Source organism: Bos mutus, chromosome 15, assembly GCF_027580195.1.
Source record: "Bos mutus isolate GX-2022 chromosome 15, NWIPB_WYAK_1.1, whole genome shotgun sequence".
Classification (NCBI taxonomy): domain Eukaryota; kingdom Metazoa; phylum Chordata; class Mammalia; order Artiodactyla; family Bovidae; genus Bos; species Bos mutus.
In genome coordinates this window covers 65,408,823-65,430,866 of record NC_091631.1, presented here as the reverse complement: position 1 = coordinate 65,430,866, position 22,044 = coordinate 65,408,823, and the positions used below count along the sequence as shown (strand labels likewise).

Here is a 22,044-nt window from a genome sequence, read left to right as displayed (position 1 = left end):
AAGGCCAATTGTCGTGATGTATGAATGTTTGACTTCTGAACAGAACAAAAACCATTTCCTTTAAGGAAACACCAATTTTATTTTGAAAGCATTTTTGTTAGACCAAGACTACTCAGATGTAAGGAATTCAGTAGTCATTCTGAGAATCTAATGAGCTTGTCCTGAATTTCTGGAATGACCTGGGCCTTCAAAGATCTGAAAATAAATGCTGTCAGTGGTAAAATTCAAGTGAAAATCCTAAAATATTAAAAGTTATCTGTTTTGAGAGTTATAGTTCCCCAATATCAAGATTTTCTTCTACTGAGATCAATGATATTAGCAAATTAATTTTTTGATATTGTATAATGAAACATCAGATTTGAAAGTGTGGATAAGTCAATACAATTAAAAACATCATGCATGGCTAAAGAGCAATGCAACGTTCAAAACAAAACCAATGGATTTCAGTGGAAAAGCACTAAAATAAAAAAAGTTGACAGGCTTGAACATTTAACTTGTAGGAATTCACTTTTGGAATGTTCTCTAGGTTACTAACTGATAAGGTAGCTTTGTACGACTAGGGCACTGAGTCCTGCTGTACCAGTCTGCCCAGGCTGTATAAACAATGTGCTTTATGGGAAATATCATGATTGGCCGAGCAGGCACAAAGTGTTTGTGGAACCGACTCCAGATAAGAGCCCTTGTCTCGAAGCCTAGTTGTGCAGTTTACTGCTGGAGGAAGAAGTGTGTTTTCTGTGACCATGAGAAAAAACTTCAGGACTCTGAATGTGGATTTCTCCAGATGCCACTGTAATAAATAACAGTTGTAATTACAACTGCTTCTGAATCTTAAATTTAATCTGCGACAATGTAGATGGTCCCGAGGTCCCAGAGTATGAAAACCTTTGTTTTCATAATCCACATTCCAACAAAATTTTAAGAAACTATTATTTGCCAAGTTGCGATGAAGTATCAAGGAAGAATAGCCACAAATTGTTAGCAAAGTATTAAAATTTTACTCCGTTTCCAACTGCATGCCTGTGGAAGGCCAGATTTTCTTTCCCACACACTTTAATCAAAATAATTTATCATCATAGGTGGAATGCAAAAGTAGATATGTGAGTTAAGCTGTCTTCTATTAAGCCAGAAATAAGAGATTTACACAGTGTAAAATAAAACAATGTTACTCTTTGTAGTATGTTTTTTAAATTTGGGAAAATAGCCTTCATTGAAAAACTTATATACACACGTAATGAGTTTCCTAGACCAAAAATAAAAAAATAAAAATCTGAGAACCAACACTTTAAAGGAGAACAATCAGATGCACAGTAAATTGTTATTAATATCTAACAGAATAGCTATAATTTGACTCCTTTATTGGTCCCCAAATCACTGAATTTGTAAAAGATACATCAAGATGTTTTTTCTCTCAGTTTTTATGGGGAATAACAACAAAAAGGTTTTTTGTTTTGGGACAACAAAAGACCTCAGATTAGCTGCCATCAGCCCCACCAGTTTATCTCAGCCTGCTGTACACATATTACCATTTTACTGTCCACAGGTACTATGGTATGTGATTAAAGGTTAGAAGGCACTGGCCTAGTAGAACTGCCTTACAGCTGCTTATCTAGCTTTAAGCATCTAAGCCATTCGTCACATTACTATCATTTGAAACATACTGAATAACATGAGCTATAAATTATAGTGAAAGTTTTTGGAATGATGTTGTCGTAGTACATTTTTTGATGTCAGTAATAATTTCGAATCTGTTCATTTCTTTCTAAAGTTTAAAATTAATGTGAGAATTACAAGAAGAACAGTTAACTGAATTAACTGTTCTTTAATTATCTCTTTCCATGGCATTAGTCAAATTATACTTTCAAAGTGATTTTCAGATAGCAAAGTGAAATGGTTATTTATTAATGAAAATGCTAAACTATAACTAAACTAAAAAAGGTTTAGTTTTCCCCCTCTCACGTATTAGTGAGAAAAAAACATTTACTAAGTAGAAAAGAAAAAGTTTATCATAGTTGAGTATTCATTCAAAATAAGCCTTCACTCATTCAGTAAATATCTGAAGGTTCGTTCAGCAAACTGGGGAAAAAGTGGAAAGAGAAAATGGTTGTGACACTGCCTATGTGAAAGTGACCAGCTTTGAGATGTTTCTTCATCAGTCATTTTCAATATACCCACCTTATACAGTTTTTCTGAGAGGTTTAAATGAAATATACTTGCTTTGTCTGAAATGTTACTGCCTTTTATTCTTTTCATGTTTTAAAATTGTGTTTAATCATTTGTACCGTGGCAATTATACTTACTAATGATTTTCTAGATGAAAGAAGTGTTATATTTTATTCATGTATGGGTTAAACAGGTGTTTGCAAATTAGTTTAGGCACCCTTTTGTTTCAACTGAGAAATGCATTGCAAATATCTTGAAAATTAATCTCACAGTAACACTATTTTATAAACTATGCACTGACTGTATAATGGAGTACGAGGAAGATAACAGTATCCAAGTATGGTTATGAATGTAAATTTGAGCCCATAATGGGGCCTTGAAACTGTTTGCTGAAATAAATTTAATCTGAGGTCTTTTAAGAATGTTAAAAATTTAAGTGTTTTTTAAGGATTTCTACCAAGAAACATCTTAGAAAACACTGTATCTCAAAGATGATGATAAAGAAATTGCTAATGGTTGATAAAACAATTGATAAAGTGCTACTCATCAGAATACAGCAGTTAAAGACTGGCAATTTAGAAAAATAACAAAAGTTGTGTAACTTTCAAATATCCAAAAAAGCAAAAATAAATAGCTGAAATCGACAGTGGAGCAAAAATCAATTAAATTTTATTAATAATTTCTTAAAAAAAATAAGCACACACAAAAACATGCCGGAGTTCTAGCAGGAACACAAAGTCTAAGAATAAGATATCAAACCAACCATGATATTACATCTAATTCTGATCTTTACATTCATATTAAAAAGAAAGCAACCTTTTTTTTAAAGTTCAGAGAAAAGCAAATTACTAAAGAATAACAAAAATTAAATGGGGCAAATTTACTTAGTGAAGAGTTAGCAAAGGTTTTATCTAGTGTGTTCACAATAAAGCTAAATTCTGCTTGTGAGTAATTAGTGGCTTTCAAGAATGAGAGAGTTGAGGGCAGGGAAAAGGAGAGAAGAAGAAAGTAAACAAGAGAAAAAAGAATGTGGAAGGCAGTAAGTTTCTTTTATTCTTTCAGAATGTGGTGTTATGAACTATTTAGCAATGCCCCAGGATAATTAGTAAGATCCATTATAGTTTTACTGTTGTTTTCGGTATCAATCCAATGATACCAACTTTTAACACAGGATGATTAGAGACAGAAACCATCACCCCTCAAACAAAGTGTGGGGCTATGAGACATGAACAAAGGCCGGAGAGGGTCCAGAAGAGACATGTGAGGAAACAGAGAGAGGTAGAGGGAGTTGGTAGAGAAGACTTCTCAGAAGAAATACATAATCTCGGTTTTAGAGAAAGAGTATAATTCTACAACAGAAAATTTCACTAAAGGGTACAGCATGAGAAACGCTTGTCAACTTAATGTGGCTGGCGTGGTAGGCAGAAAGGACACCCAAGGAAGCCTGTGTCCTAATCCGAGAAGCCTTGAATACCTGTTACATGACAAAAAAGACTTTGGGAGATGTAATTAAAGCTATGGACTTTTCAGATAATGAAATTATTTCTGATGATTTGAGTGGGCTCAACGTAACTAAACACATGAACCCTTAAAAGTGGACAAGAGATATCAGAGAGATCTGAAGTATGAGAGCGCCTTGACTCACCATTCCTACCGGGACCTTAAGAAAAGCGCGAGAATGCAGACAGTTGCTAGGAACAAGGACTGGCCCTGATCGAAAGTCAGCAAGACAGTGAACCTCAGTTGTACAACAACAAGGAACTGAACTGGCCGAGAACATGAATGAGCTAGCAGAAGGTGCTGCCTAGACTCTCCAGTAAGGAACACAGGCCAGTCAACACCATGATTTCAGCCTCGCAGGACCCTAAACAGAGAAACCTGCAGACCTCATTCAAGTTTCTGACCTACAGAAACTGTGAGACAATACATTTTGGTTATTTAAAGCTGCTAAATTTGTGGTAATTTGTTAAGGCAGCAAGAAAACTAATACAGATGGTAAGTTTCAGGAAAAAAACATATTTCAAAGTAGAGCAAAGGATGTGTGGGTAAGGAAGAATGGAGGAGCTGACAGGGATGAAACTGTAAAGCAGGTACAGTCCAGGGTATAAGAAATCTACAAGTGTTATTTAAGGCACGGAGAGATGCTGAAACTTTTAAAGTGGGAGAGACGATGAGTAACAGCAAGTGGCAGCAATGCTCTTCACTGGGTATGAGTACAGGTTGTATTACAATTATCAGTGCACTAGATGATGAAAACCTGAACCAACCAATGAGAATGGAGAGACAGAACCAGTAAGTTTGGGGGGCATTTCAGAAGCAAAACACAAGGCTTGGTTCCTGAGTGGTGCTGGAAATGAAAAGAGCAGTCCTAGATAATTCATAGCTTAGTCCTGATGATTAGGTGGATGATAATGTTTACTCAGGGAACAAAAGAAAGGCAAAATATTTGGAGGTTAAAACAGGAATGGGTAGGGCTTCCCCGGTGGCACAGCAGCTAAGACTCCACACCCCGAGTGTAGGGGCCTAGGTCTGATCCCTGGCCAGGGCTGCAGTACATGGGGTCGCAAAGAGTCGGACACAACTGAGCGACTAAGCATGCATGCACACACGCGCACGCGCGCACACACTAACAAGGAACTAGATCCCACACGCCCTAACACACACACACACACACTTTCTCTCTCTCTCTCTCTCTAATAAGGAACTAGATCCCACATGCCCTAACAAAGAGTTTGTATGCCACAATGATCCCACATGCCGCAACTAAGACCTATTGCAACTGAATAGATTAAAAAACACAAAACAGGAAGAGGGACATAATTTTAAAATAAATGGAAAACATAAATTAAGAGTTTTAAGCACTGAGTAAACACACAAAGGGCTTCCTTGGTGGCTCTGTGGTAAAGAATCTGCCCACCAACGCAGGAGACCTGGGTTTGATCCCTGAGTTGGGAAGATCCCCTGGAGAAGGAAAGGCAAACCGCGCCAGTATTCTGGCCTGGGAAATCTCATGGACAGAGAAGCCTAGTGGGCCACAGTCCATGGGGTCGCAAGAGTCGGACACGACTGAGCAACTAAACGACAACAAACACACAAAGGCAGCACCTATTTCGTTAGGCTCTATTACCTCTGCTGTTGCTTTCCGGGTAGGCAAATGTAGGCTTATTTGGGGAGCGTCGCAGATCACTGTTAAGGAAAGGCTTATCGGGTGGATATACTACATATGGAGATGAGGAATGGCGAACCATACTTCCATTAGACTTTGATGGTTCTGCTAAGATGTTCTGAAAAATAAAAATGTGAAATTACCTTTCAAAATTTTAAATCACATATATTATGAATATATACCTATGTTCCACTGATAGCGACAAAAGAAGAAATAAAAAGTCAATGATCATACACAACAGAATTTAATCATTACTCGAAAATAATAAAACTTTTAAAGTGCTTCACATGTCTAAATGTAGCCACATGCCAAATACTATAAAAAGGAAATAATGTTCACATAACTTGAATACAATTGCTCCATAGAAATACTTAAACGTGGTACTCACAATGAATTTACTTTCTTTTAAAAATACGTACTGTAAGATATATATTCAGAAAAGTAAATAACTATCTTCTTACAGTATCAGGAACTGCTACAAAGAGACTAAATTAGTCTATTCCCAGTCAACTACATACTTCCTAAGTATCTATCAAATATCCAAAACTCTGGGGGTATACAGAAAGAAAATAAGGTATAGTCCTTATCTCAAAAATTTTACATTCAGTTAGGGGAGAAAAAAGGAAGGAGCTACTAGAAAACATTAAGTCTTATCAAACACCTAAATATAAAACTTTATTTCCACATATACATCATTTTGTCATTTGTCATATTGTTTAATTTGGGATTATGTTTTACATGATGATTTTCAGTGCATGATAATATTTTGCTTGTTGTAGGTCAAGTGCTGGTAGAAAGACCCAGAGTGGGAAAAGCTCAAGTGGAAGATATGACTCCTAGCTGCTCAAAACTAAGACATCCATTTTTCTTATTCAAACAGCCACAGTAAACTAGGTTCTCAACTCTTACCTTTGGGGAACTACGATTATAAAGTATATTTGTAATAACCTGAGTCCAGAAAAGTAAAAAGGAACAATGAATATTTACAATACAGAACAATGCCTCCTGGGATAAACAGAGGCCATCAAAATAACCGTATTTTACCTAATTCTTATTAAAAATGGTGGACTGTATTTCTACAATAAAAGCCGTGCAATTTTGCAGCTGATTTAAGAAAGCAAATAAAAAACACACACTACGGCTGTGAAAACTAAAAGCGAGGGAAAAGGGCTTGAAAAGGGTAGGAGATATATCTCAAGAAGTTCTCAAATCAATGCTACTCTGCTGTGAAAAGTCTGTTCACATCCAACAAGGACTAACAGCTTGCAACTTTTGGGCAAACTGACATCAAGTTTTGGAGGTGGCTGGAAAACAGGGTGTCTTTCAATTCTTTAAATATATAATATCGCCAAAGCTCTCGCAAAACACCATGAATATTCACATAACTTTAAGTACTATTCTTCACAGAGAGCCTTTTATCTCCATACCTATGAGAATCCTATCATTTAAGTACTATTCAAATAACAATGGTTAGGAAGCATTTAATGAACATATAAACCATGAGCAAATAAACTTACGATTTTCAAAACAAATTTTATCAGTATTACCAAACATGGTACAGATATTAACAAAAGGATTGTGTAAAAATAATTTACCAAAACCAAAACAAAAAGTAAAACACCCAAATCAAAAAATGAGAATCTTTGCTAAATTCATCACCTACTAGACCCTGTAAAGTGAACAGTTCAAAATTTGTATTTCTCGCTCCAATAAAAGTAATTCCAACCTCAAAAAAATCTGTTACATATATATCATCAAAATACTGCTTGGGCTGGGTCAATTGACAAAAATTATGCAAAGTCTTTTAATATAAAAAGGCAAGTTATAATGAATTGTTTTGGACTAGTAATTCTAAATATATTCCATTTTCTAAGTCTGTCACCTCATTTTGAACATCAGCGTTTAAGCAATGAAGTCAGTGTTACTATGAATGCTTTGGACACTGTCCTCATTTGCTGCCAGAAGTCTGAGGCAAAGAATCGGAAGTCACCCCAAAACAAAAGCAAGACAGAAAATAAAACAGCTTTATAAAAATTAATTATAAGAACTATTCTGAAATAAAATTAAACCAAGAAATAAGAAACTGATAACAATTACATATACAAAGTATCTATTAAAAATTGTAAAGGATAAAATGTGGTACTTCAGTCTTAGAAGTGAAATCCCATCACATGCTACATAATGATGAACCTTGAGGATTTATGCTTAGGGAAATAAACCTGTTACAAAAAGACAAATATTTTATGATTCCATTTACATGAGATATTTAAAGTAATTAAATTCATAGCAACAAAGTAGAAATGGTTATTAGTAAGACTGAGGAAGGTTGCAAAGGGGAGTTGTTTAATAGGTTACAGAGTTTCCATTTTGCAAGATGAAAAAGTTCTGAAGATCTGCTGCACAACAATGTGAATATATTTAATATTACTGAACTGTACTTTATAAATGATTAAGATGGTAAGGTTGGAGAAGGAAATGGCAACCCACTCTAGTATTCTTGCCTGGAGACTCCCATGGACAGAGGAGCCTGGTGGGTTACAGTCCATGGCGTCGCAGAGTCGGACAGGACTGAGCGACTAAATAACAAAGATGGTAAGGTAGTAGATAAACACCTAAGATTATAATATTTTGGCCACCTGATGCGAGGATCTGACTCATCAGCTCATTCCCTGATGCTGGGAAAGATTGAGGGCAGGAGGAGAAGGGGGTGACAGAGAAGGAGATGGTTGGATGGCATCACTGACTCAATGGACATGAGTTTGAGCAAGCTCCAGGAGATAGTGAAGGACAGGGAAGCCTGGTGTGCTGCAGTCCGTGGGGTTGTAGAGTCAGACATGACTTAGCAACTCAACAACAATCAGACTCGAGTCCTCACTCATTCAGAGAAACACTTTTTCAAGCTCACCCATGACTTTCACAGTGCTGAACTCACTGATCTCCCAGAAGCACGTGATACAGCAGATCACTTCATCCCAACACTTTCTTCAGTGGAAGGAACACCACAATCTGGTTTTCCTTCTAACACACCAGTGTCTCCATCAGAATCTCTGGCTCTCTCTCACTTTCCCCTTTCTAACTTTAATGCTGGACTTCTCTAAAGCTTAGTCTTTCCTCCTCTTGTTTCCATCTACATGGATACCTTTGATGATATCATCAACTCTCAGGGCTTTCAAAAAGCCTCTGTTTGCTGATAACTTCCAAGTATGGAATGCACACTTTTCCCTCTTGAAATTCCATACTCAAATCAACCTTCCTACGTGCTTCCTCCACTTGGATGTCAATGAGTATCCCAAACAATGTGTCTATAACCAAGTTATTGAATCTACTTCTCAAACCAACTCCTCTCATAAGCATAGCACAATAACTGCTACCACCACCTACCTAGCTGATCTGGCCAAAACCCGTGGATGAGTCTTTTCTCCTATATATTCCACATCCAATCTTTCAGTAAATCTTGCTGGGTCTCTGTCTTCACAATATAGTTAGAAACTCTACAACTTCTCATCAATTCCACTACTAATTCTCCGTGATCTTTCTGTCTGGACTACCATAACAGCTCCCCTCCCCCCCGAACCATTCTTGCCACAGTCCCCACAACTCCATTTTCCAGATAGTAGTTGTTATGATTAAGAAAATAATTCAAGTAATGTCCTTAATCAAGCCCTCCCAACTGCCTTCCGTCACAAAATAAAATCCAAAATTTTTACCATGGCTCCACATTATCTGACACCAGGCTGACATTGACCTCATTCCTCACCAGTCTCTCTCTAAACTACCTACCCACCCTCCCTCCGGCCCCAGATTTTCCAGCCATACTGACCAACTTTTGGATTTCTACAATGCACAGTACACTCCATTTTCATTTGCTACATTTACTCTGCTCAGAAAGCTCCCTTCCACACACCACTCAGTTATCTATTTGAAAGTCTGTCAGTGAGGTAAGGGGAGATTGGTTCAAGATGGTGGAATAGATGGATATGAGTTCATCTCTTCCTGTGAAAGCACTGAACTGTAACTAGCTGTGGAACCATTGTGGACAGGAGGATGCGGGAACCCACCAAAAAGATACCAAAGGCAAGGGAGAAGCCACAAGATGGAAGGAGGGATGCAACCATGATAAAATCAAATCCCATACCCACCAGGTGGGCAACACACGAACTGGAGAACAATTACACCACAGAGGTTCTCCCGCTGTTGTGAAGATTCCAAGCCCCACATCAGGCTTCCCAACTTGGGGATCTCACAAAAGGATCTGACAAAGATCAATCCCCAAGGAATCTGACTTTGAAGGCCAGTGGGATTTGACTGCAGAACATCCACAGGACTGGAGGAAACAGACTCCATTCTTGGAGGACACAAACAAAATCTTATGAACACCAGGGCTCAGGGAAAGGAGCAGAGATCCCACAGGAGACTGAACCAGACCTACCTGCTAGCGTTGGAGGGTCTCCTGGGGAGGCGTGGGCTGGCAGGGGCTCACAGAGGGGACAGGGGCACTGGCTGCAGCAGGCCTGGGAGGTGGCCCCCTGGCGTAAGCCCTCTTGGAGGTTCAGTTCAGTTCAGTTGCTCAGTCCTATCTCTTTGCAATTCCATGAATTGCAGCACGCCAGGCCTCTCTGTCCATCACCAACTCCCAGAGTTCACCCAAACTCATGTCCATCAAGTTGGTGATGCCATCCAGCCATCTCATCCTCTGTCGTCCCCTTCTCCTCCTGCCCCCAATCCCTCCCAGCATCAGCCTTTTCCAATGAGTCAACTCTCCGCATGAGGTGGGCAAAGTATTGGAGTTTCAGCTTTAGCATCAGTCCTTCCAAACAACACCCAGGACTGATCTCCTTCAGAATGGACTGGTTGGATCTCCTGGCAGTCCAAGGGACTCTCAAGAGTCTTCTCCAACACCACAGTTCAAAAGCATCAACTCTTCGGCGCTCAGCTTTCTTCACAGTCCAACTCTCACATCTATACATGACCACTGGAAAAACCATAGCTTTGACTAGACGGACCTTTGCTGGCAAAGTAATATCTCTGCTTTTGAATATGCTATCTAGGTTGGTCATAACTTCCCTTCCAAGGAGTAAGCGTCTTTTAATTTCATGGCTGCAATCACCATCTTCAGTGATTTTGGAGCCCAAAAAAATAAAGTCTGACACTGTTTCCCCATCTATTTCCCATAAGTGATGGGACCAGATGCCATGGTCTTGAATGTTGAGCTTTAAGTCAACTTTTTCACTCTCCATTTTCACTTTCATCAAGAGGCTTTTTAGTTCCTCTTCACTTTCTGCCATAAGGGTGGTGTCATCTGCATATCTGAGGTTATTGATACTTCTCCCAGCAATCCTGATTCCAGCTACTGCTTCTTCCAGCCCAGTGTGTCTCACGATGTACTCTGCATATAAATTAAATAAGCAGGGTGACAATATACAGCCTTGAGGTATTCCTTTTCCTATTTGGAACCAGTCTGTCGTTCCATGTCCAGTTCTAACTGTTGCTCCCTGACCTGCATATAGGTCTTGGAGGTCAGTCCTACCTAAAGTCTGTAGATTCCAGGGCTGGGTCCCTCAGGCAAAAGGACTGACAGAGGTGCAACAGAGCCCCACCCACCAGCAGACACTTGGATTCAAGCTTCACCGAACGTTCGCCCTGCCCACCAGAGTCAGATCTAGTCTTTCCCACCACTAGTCCCTCCATCAGGAAGCTTGCCCAAGTCTCTTGGCCTCATCCACCAGAGAGCAGACAAAAGAAGCTAGAAGAACTACCTTCCCACAGCCTCCAGAATGAAAACCACAATCACAGAAAGAAAATCAAAATGAAAAGGCATTTTTTCTAGATTCCATACATATGCATTAATATGTTATACTTATTTTTCTCTTTCTGACTTTTTCACTCTGTATAACAGGCTCTAGGTTCATCCACCTTATTAGAACTTACTCAAACTCATTCCTTTTTATGGCTGAATAATATTCCGTTGTATATGTACCACAACTTCTTTATCCATTCATCTGTCAGAGGACATCTAGGTTGCTTCCAGGTCCTGGCTATTGTAAATAGTGCTGCAATGAACACTGGAGTACCTGTGTCTTTTGCAATTATGGTTTTCTCAGGGTATATGCCCAGCAGTGGGATTGCTGGGTCATATGGTAGTTTCACTCCTAGGTTTTTTTTTTTTTTTTAAGAAATCTCCACACTGTTCTCCATAGTGGCTGTATCAATTTACATTCCCACCAACAGTGTAGCAGGGTTCTCTTTTCTCTACACCCTCTCTAGCATTTACTCTTTGTAGATTTTTTGATGATGGCCATTCTGTCCATGAGGCCATTTTGATTTGCATTTCTCTAATAATGAACAATGTTGAGCATCTTTTCATGTGTTTATTACTAGATTTATTAATATAATAGACCTGTATGTCTTCTTGAGCTGCCTGTATATTTTGGAGATTAATCCTTTGTCAGTTATTTCATTTACAATTATTTTCTCCCACTCTTAGGGCTGTCTTTTGGATAATTTTTCAAAAGTTTTTTCACCTTGTTTAATTTCCTTTGCTGTGCAAAAGCTTTAAAGTTTAATTTAGGTCTCACTTGGTTATTCCTGTTTTTATTTCCAATATCCTAGGAGGTGGGTCATAGAGGATCTTGCTGTGATTTACGTCAGAGTGTTCTGCCTATGTTTTCCTGTAAGAGTTTTATAGTTACTGGTCTTACATTTAGTCAGGAGAGGTTGGGATGAATTGAGAGAGTAGCACTGAAACATATACATTACCATACGTAAATCAGATAGTATGAATTGGCTGTATGACGCAAGCTCAAGCCTGGTGTTCTGTGACAACCTGGAGAAGTGGGATGTGGGAAGGAGGTTCAAGAGGGAGAAGACATATGTATACCTATGGCTAATTCATGCTGATGTATGGCAGAAACCAACATTATAAAGCAATTATGCTCCATATTAAAAATAAATTTAAAAAAGTTAAAAGGCAGAAGATTCTGTCCCAGATAAAGGAGCAAGATAAAGCCCCAGAGAAGTCTGTGAGTTTTCCCTGCCTATCTAAAGTTGCACCCTTTGTCATTCTATCTTCTTACCCTTTTAAAAACACTTATTTCTACATGATATATTTATTATCTCTATGTCCTGTGAAAAAATAAAAACTATATATTTAGTTTATATCCCTGACAGAGATTTTAAAAACTCTTACAATTTTTAAGTGATGGACAGTCTTTGTTATAGTGGGGCCTCTGATAGTAAAAACAAAACAAAACAAAACAAAAACCTACCAGGCAATTAGCCCTCAAGAGAAGGGGCTAGAGATTGAGTCCGATCACCAATGGCTGATGATTTAATTTATCATACCCACATAATGTAACCTCCATAAAAAAAACTCTTTTGAACAATGAGGCCCCTGGAGTGTCCAGATTGGTCACAGAAGCTCGTTTACATCTTACCCTGTGTGTCTCTCCATTTGGCTGTTCTGGAGTTGTATCCTTTATTTAAAATGAAAAAAGTTTTAACTGTAAGTGTAGTGTTTTCCTGAATTCTGAGTCTTTCTAGCAAATTACTGAATGTGATGGGGGAGAGTTAGCAGAACTCCTTAAGCTGCAGTTGGCTGGGAAGAAATAGATTCCTTGGGGACATCTGGAATTTGCAGGTGGCAACTGAAATGGGGCCAGTCTTGTGAGACTTAGTGTCTGCACTGCACTATCTCCAGCTAATGTCAGAACTGACTGATGGCACAGTTGGCACAGAAAAATTGGATGTTGAAAAAACATAGTCATCCTATTAAGAGTTTAAGTTCCAAACAGATAATAAATGCTTAATCTGTTCAATGAATTATATAAATATTCTTCAAAATAGGAAAACTTCATAGTGTTTATAATACTGAATTATTCTGTTCAATAAAGTTCTAGAATTTCCACCAAGAACAGCAGAAGACCAAGAATAGCTGCATTTCTCTTGAAGAACAAGGCAGATAGTTGCACTTAGATTAAAAAAAAAAAATCAAAATCATTAGGAAAGTGAGTAGAGACACAGGCAGAGACAAATACAACAATGGGACAAAGAGCCCAGTAACACAGCCACACACATATGGAAATTAATATACTGACAGCTGGAATGGTAAACCGCTAGGGAAAGAATGAGCTTCAACAAGGAATGCTGAAATAATTGTGCATCTTAAATAAAACATGAAATTGGATCCCTACCTCACAGCACACTAATTTCAAGCAAATAAAAGACAATATGCCACAACTTTAAAACATGTAGAGAAAAATATGGAAGAATATCATTAAGGCTTTGGAAGAACTTAACCAAGGAAGAATTTAACCAAAAAATAATAATCCTAAAAGAAAGAATAACTTTTATTACATTAAAACAATGAACTCTTGTTCATCAAAACATATCATAAAAAGACAAACCAAAGAGTACTAGAATACTCCTGATAGATAATAAACACCTAGAATACATCCATAATGACTATAAATCAGTTTAAAAAAAAAATAGCAGGCAAAAGTTACCAACGGGCATTTCATAGAATAACAAAACCCACAAGATTAGCAAAATTATGAAAAGAAAAAAAGCATCTTCATCAATGAAGAGGGTGCACAAATAACAGGATATCACTTCACAGAACCTCTCAACAACAAGACACATCACCTGTTAAAATAGGATAGACCTATTAAAATAGAGTAAAGTAGATTGTTGATGGGAACGCAAACTGTAACAATCACTTTGGCAAGCAATTCAGCAATTCCAAATAAAGCCAAAGATGCACCTACTCTATGACCCAGTATTTCATTAAATTATTAACTGAACTATTTTCTCTGTATTCTCTTAAAAAAAAAAAAAAGTGTTCTCAGTTTCTGAACATATACTACAACCCGTTACTGAGTTGCAATTCGCAGCCCAACCATCGCTTGTAAAATTGCTGCTTCTCAGACCTTTTGGTGCCAGGCAGCCCTTACACTCAAAAATTGCTTAAGACCCCAACAAGCTTTTCCTTATAAGTGGGTTACATCAGTTGCTATTTATCACATGACAAAATTAAAACTGAGAAAATTTAAAGATATTTACTACCTTAAAAATAATAAATCCATGTTAGCATAAATATAATTTTTGAATAAAAATTAACTATATCACCCAAAAAATTAAGTGGCACTGTTTTACATTTCTGCAAATCTCTTTAATTCTTGACGTAAAAGAAGGCTGCTAGATTTTATTTGCTTCTGTATTCACCCTGTTTTGGTCGATGTATATAAAGAATCTGGTTTCCCACAAAGTGGCTGGGTAAGGAAGGATACTGAAGATCTCCTCAAAGGTCTTCAGACCATCCTGAAAACTACCATTCTAGAGAAAATTTTGCACATAAGGAACATACAGAGATGATCACAACAGGACTGTTCATTATAGCTGGCAAATATATGAACAAATCCTAAAAACTCCAAAGCCCATCAAGATACTATAGTACACAGAAATATAAAAGCACAACATTTGCTAGTTGTAGACTTCTGAATTAACCTTTCTGTACCTTATTTTGCTCATTTGAAAATGCAGATACTAAAGCCAATCTCATAAAATTACTTTAAGGATTAGATATGTTAATATATGAAAAGTATTTAAAATGCCTGCCAGATAATGAGTGCTACACAAGTATTACACATTATTATAACCTCAAAATGTGTGTGTGAAAGACTGAGAGTAGAAGACAAAAGCAGGAAGATGCACAAAGGGGCATGAATGTATTCATTTTATGATTCCCAAAAATAAATCTCATATGAAATCTATGAAACAATCATAAAACACTTCTAAGAAAAATAAATAAAGAGCAAGTTTGTTAATGGGCCTGGATAAAAACCCAGAGAGACCAATTAGGAGACTAGCTTGTTAAGTCCAAAGTGACATTAAGTGTGTGTTGACCAGACTATTCAATCCATGAGTTCTCAGGCCAGAATACTGGACTGGGTTGCCTTTTCCTGCTCCAGGAGATCTTCCCAACCCAGGGACTGAAACCAGGTCTCCTGCATTGCAGGCTGATTCTTTACCAGCTGAGCCACCAGGGAAGCACGAGACTACTGGAGTGGGTAGCCTATCCCTTCTCCAGGGGATCTTTCCAACTCAGGAATCAAACCGGGGTCTCCTGCATTGCAGGTGGATTCTTTACCAGCTGAGCAAAAAGCAAAGACTGACCATTAATTAATGGGAAAATGTAAAACAAATTAAAAAAAAAAAACACACACACAGGAAAGATATTGTTACAACACTATGCTGACTATATACTTTTGTATCAGTATGCCTGATCATACTTGCTAATATTTTCCTGATACTCTCCACTAGTGAGTTGATACATAGCAGTCATTCAATAAATGTTAGCTGCTAGCTATCACTCTTCCTGCTGTTGTTGCAGTGAAAGGCTTATAAGAACAATTCAAATGTATCACCTACTTCCACACTGTTCACATTTGAGATTTACACCTCAACTGCTATTTACAGATTGTGTTATTTGTGAATTTACCTAAGAAAAATCCTTGCCTACTAAAAGCATCTCCATTTATACTACACCTAAACTGGGTCCAGGGCTATCCCCTTGGTTCTGCAGTAAAGAATTTGCCTGCAACGCAGGAGCCCTGAGTTCAAACCCTGGGTCAGGAAGATCCCCTGGAAGAGGGCATGGCAACCCACTCCAGTATCCTTGATTGGAGAATCCCATGGACAGAGGAGCCTGGCAGGCTACAGTCCATGGAGTCACAAAGAGTCGGACCCAACTAAAGCAACTGAGTACCCATGCTGGATTTATCAATGTTAAATACACAGAAACTGTTAATATTCACAACTCTGAAATCTCATTATGAGTAGCCTGAGTTCATGTTGTAGGTTTAAAAGGTCTTTTGTTGTCTTATTTTATGAGCAGTTGTCTGTTAAGCTAAAGTGCTTTATACATTCTGCTATAAATGCCAGGCTTATTTTTGATATGACAGTTAAAGTATCAAAGCATGGCCATTATACATTGATAAATTGTCATTTTTGTTTTGAGACATAGTGACTTCCAAATTAGACATTTTGATTTAAAAGATCAAGTTAAAAGAGTTACACTTTGACGTGTAAAGCATTCTAGATATTCTTAAGAGTACTCTGGAAGCTGAGAATCCACTTAAAGCTGAGCTTAGATATAAAAATATGTTTTCTATTAAAAACTCTATAGCATTTCTGTCCCCTGGAGAAGGAAATGGCAACCCACTCCAGTATTCTTGCCTGGAGAATCCCATGGGTGGACGAGCCCGGTAGGCTACAGTCCATGGGGTCGCAAAAAGTCGGACACAACTGAGCCACTTCACTTTCAGGATTTCTGTCCAGGTTACCTTAAAAGACTAAGGGTTAACCACACCCCAGTAACTACTTCGGCTAGATGGCCTTGGCAGACTTCAGTTCAAGTCAACATTTATAGGCGTTTTCCTTTCTCAGTCTCCAAATGATGTTTTAAGAGTGGTGAAAAACACTTCTCTCCTAATATCATTTATTTTTTTCTCCCAATTAAGTTTAATCACAACTCCTATATAATCTCAAAACCACAATCACAGAAAACTAACCAATCTAATCACAAGGACCACAGCCTTGTCTAATTCAATGAAACTATGACTCATGCTGTGTAGGGCCATCCAAGACAGATCGGTCATGGTGGAGAGTTCTGACAAAATGTGGTCCACTGGAGAAGGGAATGGCAAACCACTTCAGTATTCTTGAGAACCCCATGAACATTATGAAAAGGCAAAAAGACAGGACACTGAAAGATGAACTCCCCAGGTGGTAGGTGCCCAATATGCTACTGGAGATCAGGGGAGAAATAACTCCAAAAAGACGAGAGCCAAAGCAATGAAGAGATGGAGCCAAAGGAAAAACAACACTCAGTTGTGGATGTGACTGGTGATGGAAGCAAGGTTTGATGCTGTAAAGACCAATATAGCATAGGAACCTGGAATGTTAGGTCCATGAATCAAGGCAAATTGGAAGTGGTCAAACAGGAGATGGCAAGAGTGAACGTCGACATTTTAGGAATCAGCCAACTAAAATGGACTGGAATGGGTGAATTTATCTCAGATGACCACTATATCTACTACTGTGGGCAAGAATCCCTTAGAAGAAATGGAGTAGCCATCACAGTCAACAAGAGTCTGACATGCAGTAGTACTTGGGTGCAATCTCAAAAACGACATAATGATCTCTGTTCGTTACCAAGGCAAACCATTCAGTATCACAGTAATCCAAGTCTATGCCCCGACCAGTAATGCTGAAGAAGTTGAAGATGAACAGACCTAACTAACACCCAAAAAAGATATCCTTTTCATTACAGGTGACTGGAATGCAAAAGTAGGAAGTCAAGAAATACCTGGGGTAACAGGCAAATCTGGCCTTGGAGTACAGAATGAAGTAGGGCAACGGCTAATAGAGTTTTGCCAAGAGAATGCACTGGTCATAGCAAACACCCTCGTCTAACAACACAAGAGATGACTCTACACATGGACATCACCATCAACACCGAAATCAGATTGATTATATTCTTTGCAGCCGAAGATGGAGAAGCTCTATACAGTTGGGCTAAAACAAGACCAGGAGCTGACTGTGGCTCAGATCATAAACTCCTTAATGCCAAATTCAGACTTAAATTGAAGAAAGTAGGGAAAACCACCAGACCATTCAGGTATGACTTAAATCAAATCCCTTATGATTATACAGTGGAAGTGAGAAATAGATTTAAGGGACTAGATCTGATAGAGAAGCGAAAAGCAAAGGAGAAAAGGAAAGATACATCCATTTGAATGCAGAGTTCCAAAGAATAGCAAGGAGAGATAAGAAAGCCTTGCTCAGTGATCAGTGCAAAGAAATAGAGGAAAACAAAAGAATGGGAAAGACTAGAGTTCTCTTCAAGAAAATTAGAGATACCAAGGGAACATTTCATGCAAAGATGGGCTCGATAAAGGACAGAAATGGTAGGGACCTAACAGAAGCAGAAGATATTAAGAAGAGGTGGCGAGAATATATAGAACTGTACGAAAAAGATCTTCATGACCCAGATAATGATGATGGTGTGATCACTCACCTAGAGCCAGACATCCTGGAATGTGAAGACAAGTGGGCCGGTGGAGGTGATGGAATTCCAGTTGAGCTATTTCAAATCCTAAAAGATGATGCTGTGTAAGTGCTGCACTCAATATGCCGCAAATTTGGAAAACTCAGAAGTGGCCACAGGACTGGAAAGATCAATTTTCATTCCAATCCCAAAGAAAAGCAATGCCAAAGAATGCTCAAACTACCGCACACTTGCACTCATCTCACATGCTAGCAAAATAATACTCAAAATTCTCCAAGCCAGGCTTCAGTAATATGTGAACCGTGAACTTTCAGATGTTCAAGCTGGATTTAGAAAAGGCAGAGGAACCAGGGATCAAATTGCCAACATCTGCTGGATCATTGAAAAAGCAAGAGAGTTCCAGAAAAAATCTACTTCTGTTTTATTGACTATGCCAAAGCCTTTGACTGTGTGGATCACAATAAACTGTAGGAAATTCTGAAAGAGATGGGAATACCAGACCACCTGACCTGCCTCTTGAGAAATCTGTATGCAGGTCAGGAAGCAACAGTTAGAACCAGACTTGGAACAACAGACTGGTTCCAAATAGGTAAAGGAGTACATCAAGACTGTATATTGTCACCCTGCTTATTTAACTTATATGCAAAGTACATCAAGAGAAATGCTGGGCTGAATGAAGCACAAGCTGGAATCAAGATTGCCAAGAGAAATATAAATAACCTCAGATATGCAAATGACACCACCCTTATGGCAGAAAGTGAAGAACTAAAGAGCCTCTTGATAAAAGTGAAAGAAGAGAGTGAAAAAGTTGGCTTAAAGCTCAACATTCAGAAAACTAAGGTCATAGCATCTGGTCCCATCTCTTCATGGTAAATAGATGGGCAAACAGTGACAGATTTTATTTTGGGGGGCTCTAAAATCACTGCAGATGGTGACTGCAGCCATGAAATTAAAAGATGCTTACTCCTTGGCAGGAAAATTATGACCAACCTAGGCAGCATATTAAGAAGCAGAGACATTACTTTGCCAACATAGGTCCATCTAGTCAAGGCTATGATTTTTCCAGTAGTCATGTATGGATGTGAGAGTTGGACTATAAAGAAATCCGAGCACCAAAGAACTGATACTATTGAACTGTGGTGCTGAAGAAGACTCTTCAGAGTCCCTTGGACTGCAAAGAGATCCAACCAGTCCATCCTACAATCAGTCCTGAATGTTTACTGGAAGGACTGATGTTGAAGCTGCAATTCCAATAGTTTGGCCATGTGATGCAAAGAGCTGACTCATTTGAAAAGACCCTGATGTTGGGAAAGATTGAAGGTGGGAGAAAAAGGGACAACAGTAGATACGATGGTTGGATGGCATTACCGACTCAATGGACATGAGTTTGGGTAAACTCCAGAGTTGGTGATGGACAGGGAGGTCTGGTGTGCTGTAGTCCATGTGGTGGCAAACAGTCGGACACTACTGAGTGACTGAACTGACTGATATAATCTCATCCATCTACTTACACGTAATAGGCTAAGCTTGTCTTTTATCTTCCCTTTTACTGACTTAGTTCCTGGATAACTCCAGTTGTCACCTTCCTTCTTTCCTGTTAATCTTCTCTGACCTCTCCACACACTTCACTGTGCCTTCATTGTGCTGAAACCCTGAATATCACTTCTGGCCTCAGTAAAACAAATTTTAGCAAGTCACCAAAAGGTGAAACTGGGAAAAGGTGTATTTTCGCCAAAGTGATTCTGCTGTTACTGTCTCCCTAAATTTTTCCCCATTAACTTCTATGACAATCTTACCCTAATATTCTCCCTCTTTTCTTATATTTTAACAATTCACCTAACCGAACTCTACCTTCACACTACCTCTGCCTATTTCAAATTATTTCAAGTTTTCTGAAAGTACTTGTCTTGACACATATTCCAAATTGCCTGCGGTGCCTTTTTCTCCTCCCTTTGCGTCTTCTGGGACAAGCATTTCCTATTCCTTCACCACTCAGCTAGTTTCATCTTCCCCACCCCAAGAACTGCTAATCACTTTAACGTAGGTTCTTCTACCAGGTTGGTATTTATCAAACTGTACTGTGTAACAACCTAATTACGTGTAGCTTCTCTTCAGTGCTTTTTTCCTTAGTAGCAAGGATTCTCCCCTATTCATCTGTGTAATCCTAGAGTCTGTCTGTATGCCACTCAGGTTTGCTAGATGAAGAGCTAACGGCTCCAACTTGAACTTCTTCACATTCATTACTGCCTATCTACTCCCAATGCGAAGGGTCCCGCTCCAACAAAATACTAGTACCTTAACAGGCTAGCGATTCTTCTAGAGGCCAATACAGTATTTAACATCAGCTCTCCCTGCTGATTTGCAACCTGGGGTCATCGTAATATGGTGGAAGCGGGAAGAGCGCGCGCGCGCTCGGGGTAGGCTAAGCACAAATCGAAGTTTCTGGGAGGAAGGGAGGAGGCACTGAAAGCAAAGAAATCCGCAGAAGCACTCGACTGCGTACAATTCAATAGCTGCCAATCAAGCCGACGAACTAGAGCGCCCACCTGGTCTCGGAGTTTCCAAGAGGAGCCGTTACACCCACGTGACCCGGGAACGCGGTTTTCGCGGGCCAAGGTGTAGGTAGCCATCCCTGCGAGTCCAGGCAACGTTCTGCAAACCAGGGCGGCTACGCCGAAAGGTGACGGGGGGAGAGACAGACCTGAGTCGTCTCAATTGCAGGCTGCAGCCTCAAACGAAGCAGTGGGCGCCGAGGCAGCAACGGGGCCACCCCGCGGACTGGGGGAGACGCGGGACCGAGAGCGCTCTGAAAAGTGAGATAATGCACAGGGGGCACCGGGACCGACTCAGGGTCTGTTCGGAGGTCAACGGCTTCTTACCGAGAACTGAGAAGCCGAAGTCTCAGAGACCGATGCTGCCGCCATCTTCCAGCCCGCCCAGGGGAGCTCCGCAGCCCCGGCACGCTCTGGGTTCGCGTGGCTGTTCTTCAAGATTCGCGAGCCGCCCGCCAGGGGCGACCCTGAGCCGAACCCCTGATGGAAGGGGCTAGGGTGCTGGTGCCGGGTCTGGAAACCCCTGCCACACACCCCCAGCGGGACGCCCACGCTCGGAGCGCACACGGAAAGGACCACACGCCCTAACGGACGTCCTGAGCAGCCAATCAAGAGAGCAGGCGTCTTCCGGTGGCGGGAGAACCCGCCTCTTCCCTCGGTGACGTCACAAGGTAGCTCGTCGCTGACAGAGCGCCGCCGGGACGCGGCGGGCGACCGGGGGGCGCTCCTGAGGGGCTCCTGCGCAGAGGCGGGCCTTCTCGAGGGGGAAACCTGGGCGAGGGGTTTTGGTGTCTCCAGTGGCGAGTGAGTCGAATGGGATAAAATAAAACCGAATTCGAAGCTCAAAACTCTCCATCACTTCCCTCGGGCTAAACGCCGGAGAGAGCTTGAGTTTGACCCGGGGACGCCTCTCCAGGTGAGGTACTTCCCTTTCGGCCAATAACAAATACGATAAGGAGGAGCCTAGAGATTTGGTCCAATGGAAGTCAAGGGGAGAAAAAAAAAAAAAAGAGTCGGGGCAGAGAGTAAACCTCCACAAACAACTGCCCAATTAGATTGGGAGCTCCCACGCAAACCTGGGACTGGCTGCTGGAAATAGC

At 39.9% G+C, this 22,044-nt stretch overlaps 1 protein-coding gene across 3 annotated transcripts in view; it reads right to left on the bottom strand.

The window, feature by feature from the left end:
* The window catches only part of CEP57 (centrosomal protein 57), a 41,601-nt gene extending 19,795 nt beyond the window's left edge, over nucleotides 1-21,806 (bottom strand). The window contains exons 1-3 of one of the 3 annotated variants that reach the window (XM_070384303.1): nucleotides 21,272-21,806; nucleotides 18,402-18,479; nucleotides 5,288-5,444 (exon numbers count right to left, since the gene is read on the bottom strand). In XM_070384303.1, coding sequence (XP_070240404.1) covers nucleotides 5,288-5,408 — 121 coding nt within the window. In that variant the 5' untranslated portion in view covers nucleotides 5,409-5,444; nucleotides 18,402-18,479; nucleotides 21,272-21,806. Of the gene's footprint in view, nucleotides 1-5,287; nucleotides 5,445-18,401; nucleotides 18,480-20,938; nucleotides 21,186-21,271 lie in introns of those variants that run through there. The other 2 variants (XM_005899499.3, XM_070384302.1) reach the window with 2 other exon arrangements.
* Between the last annotated feature and the right edge of the window lie 238 nt (nucleotides 21,807-22,044).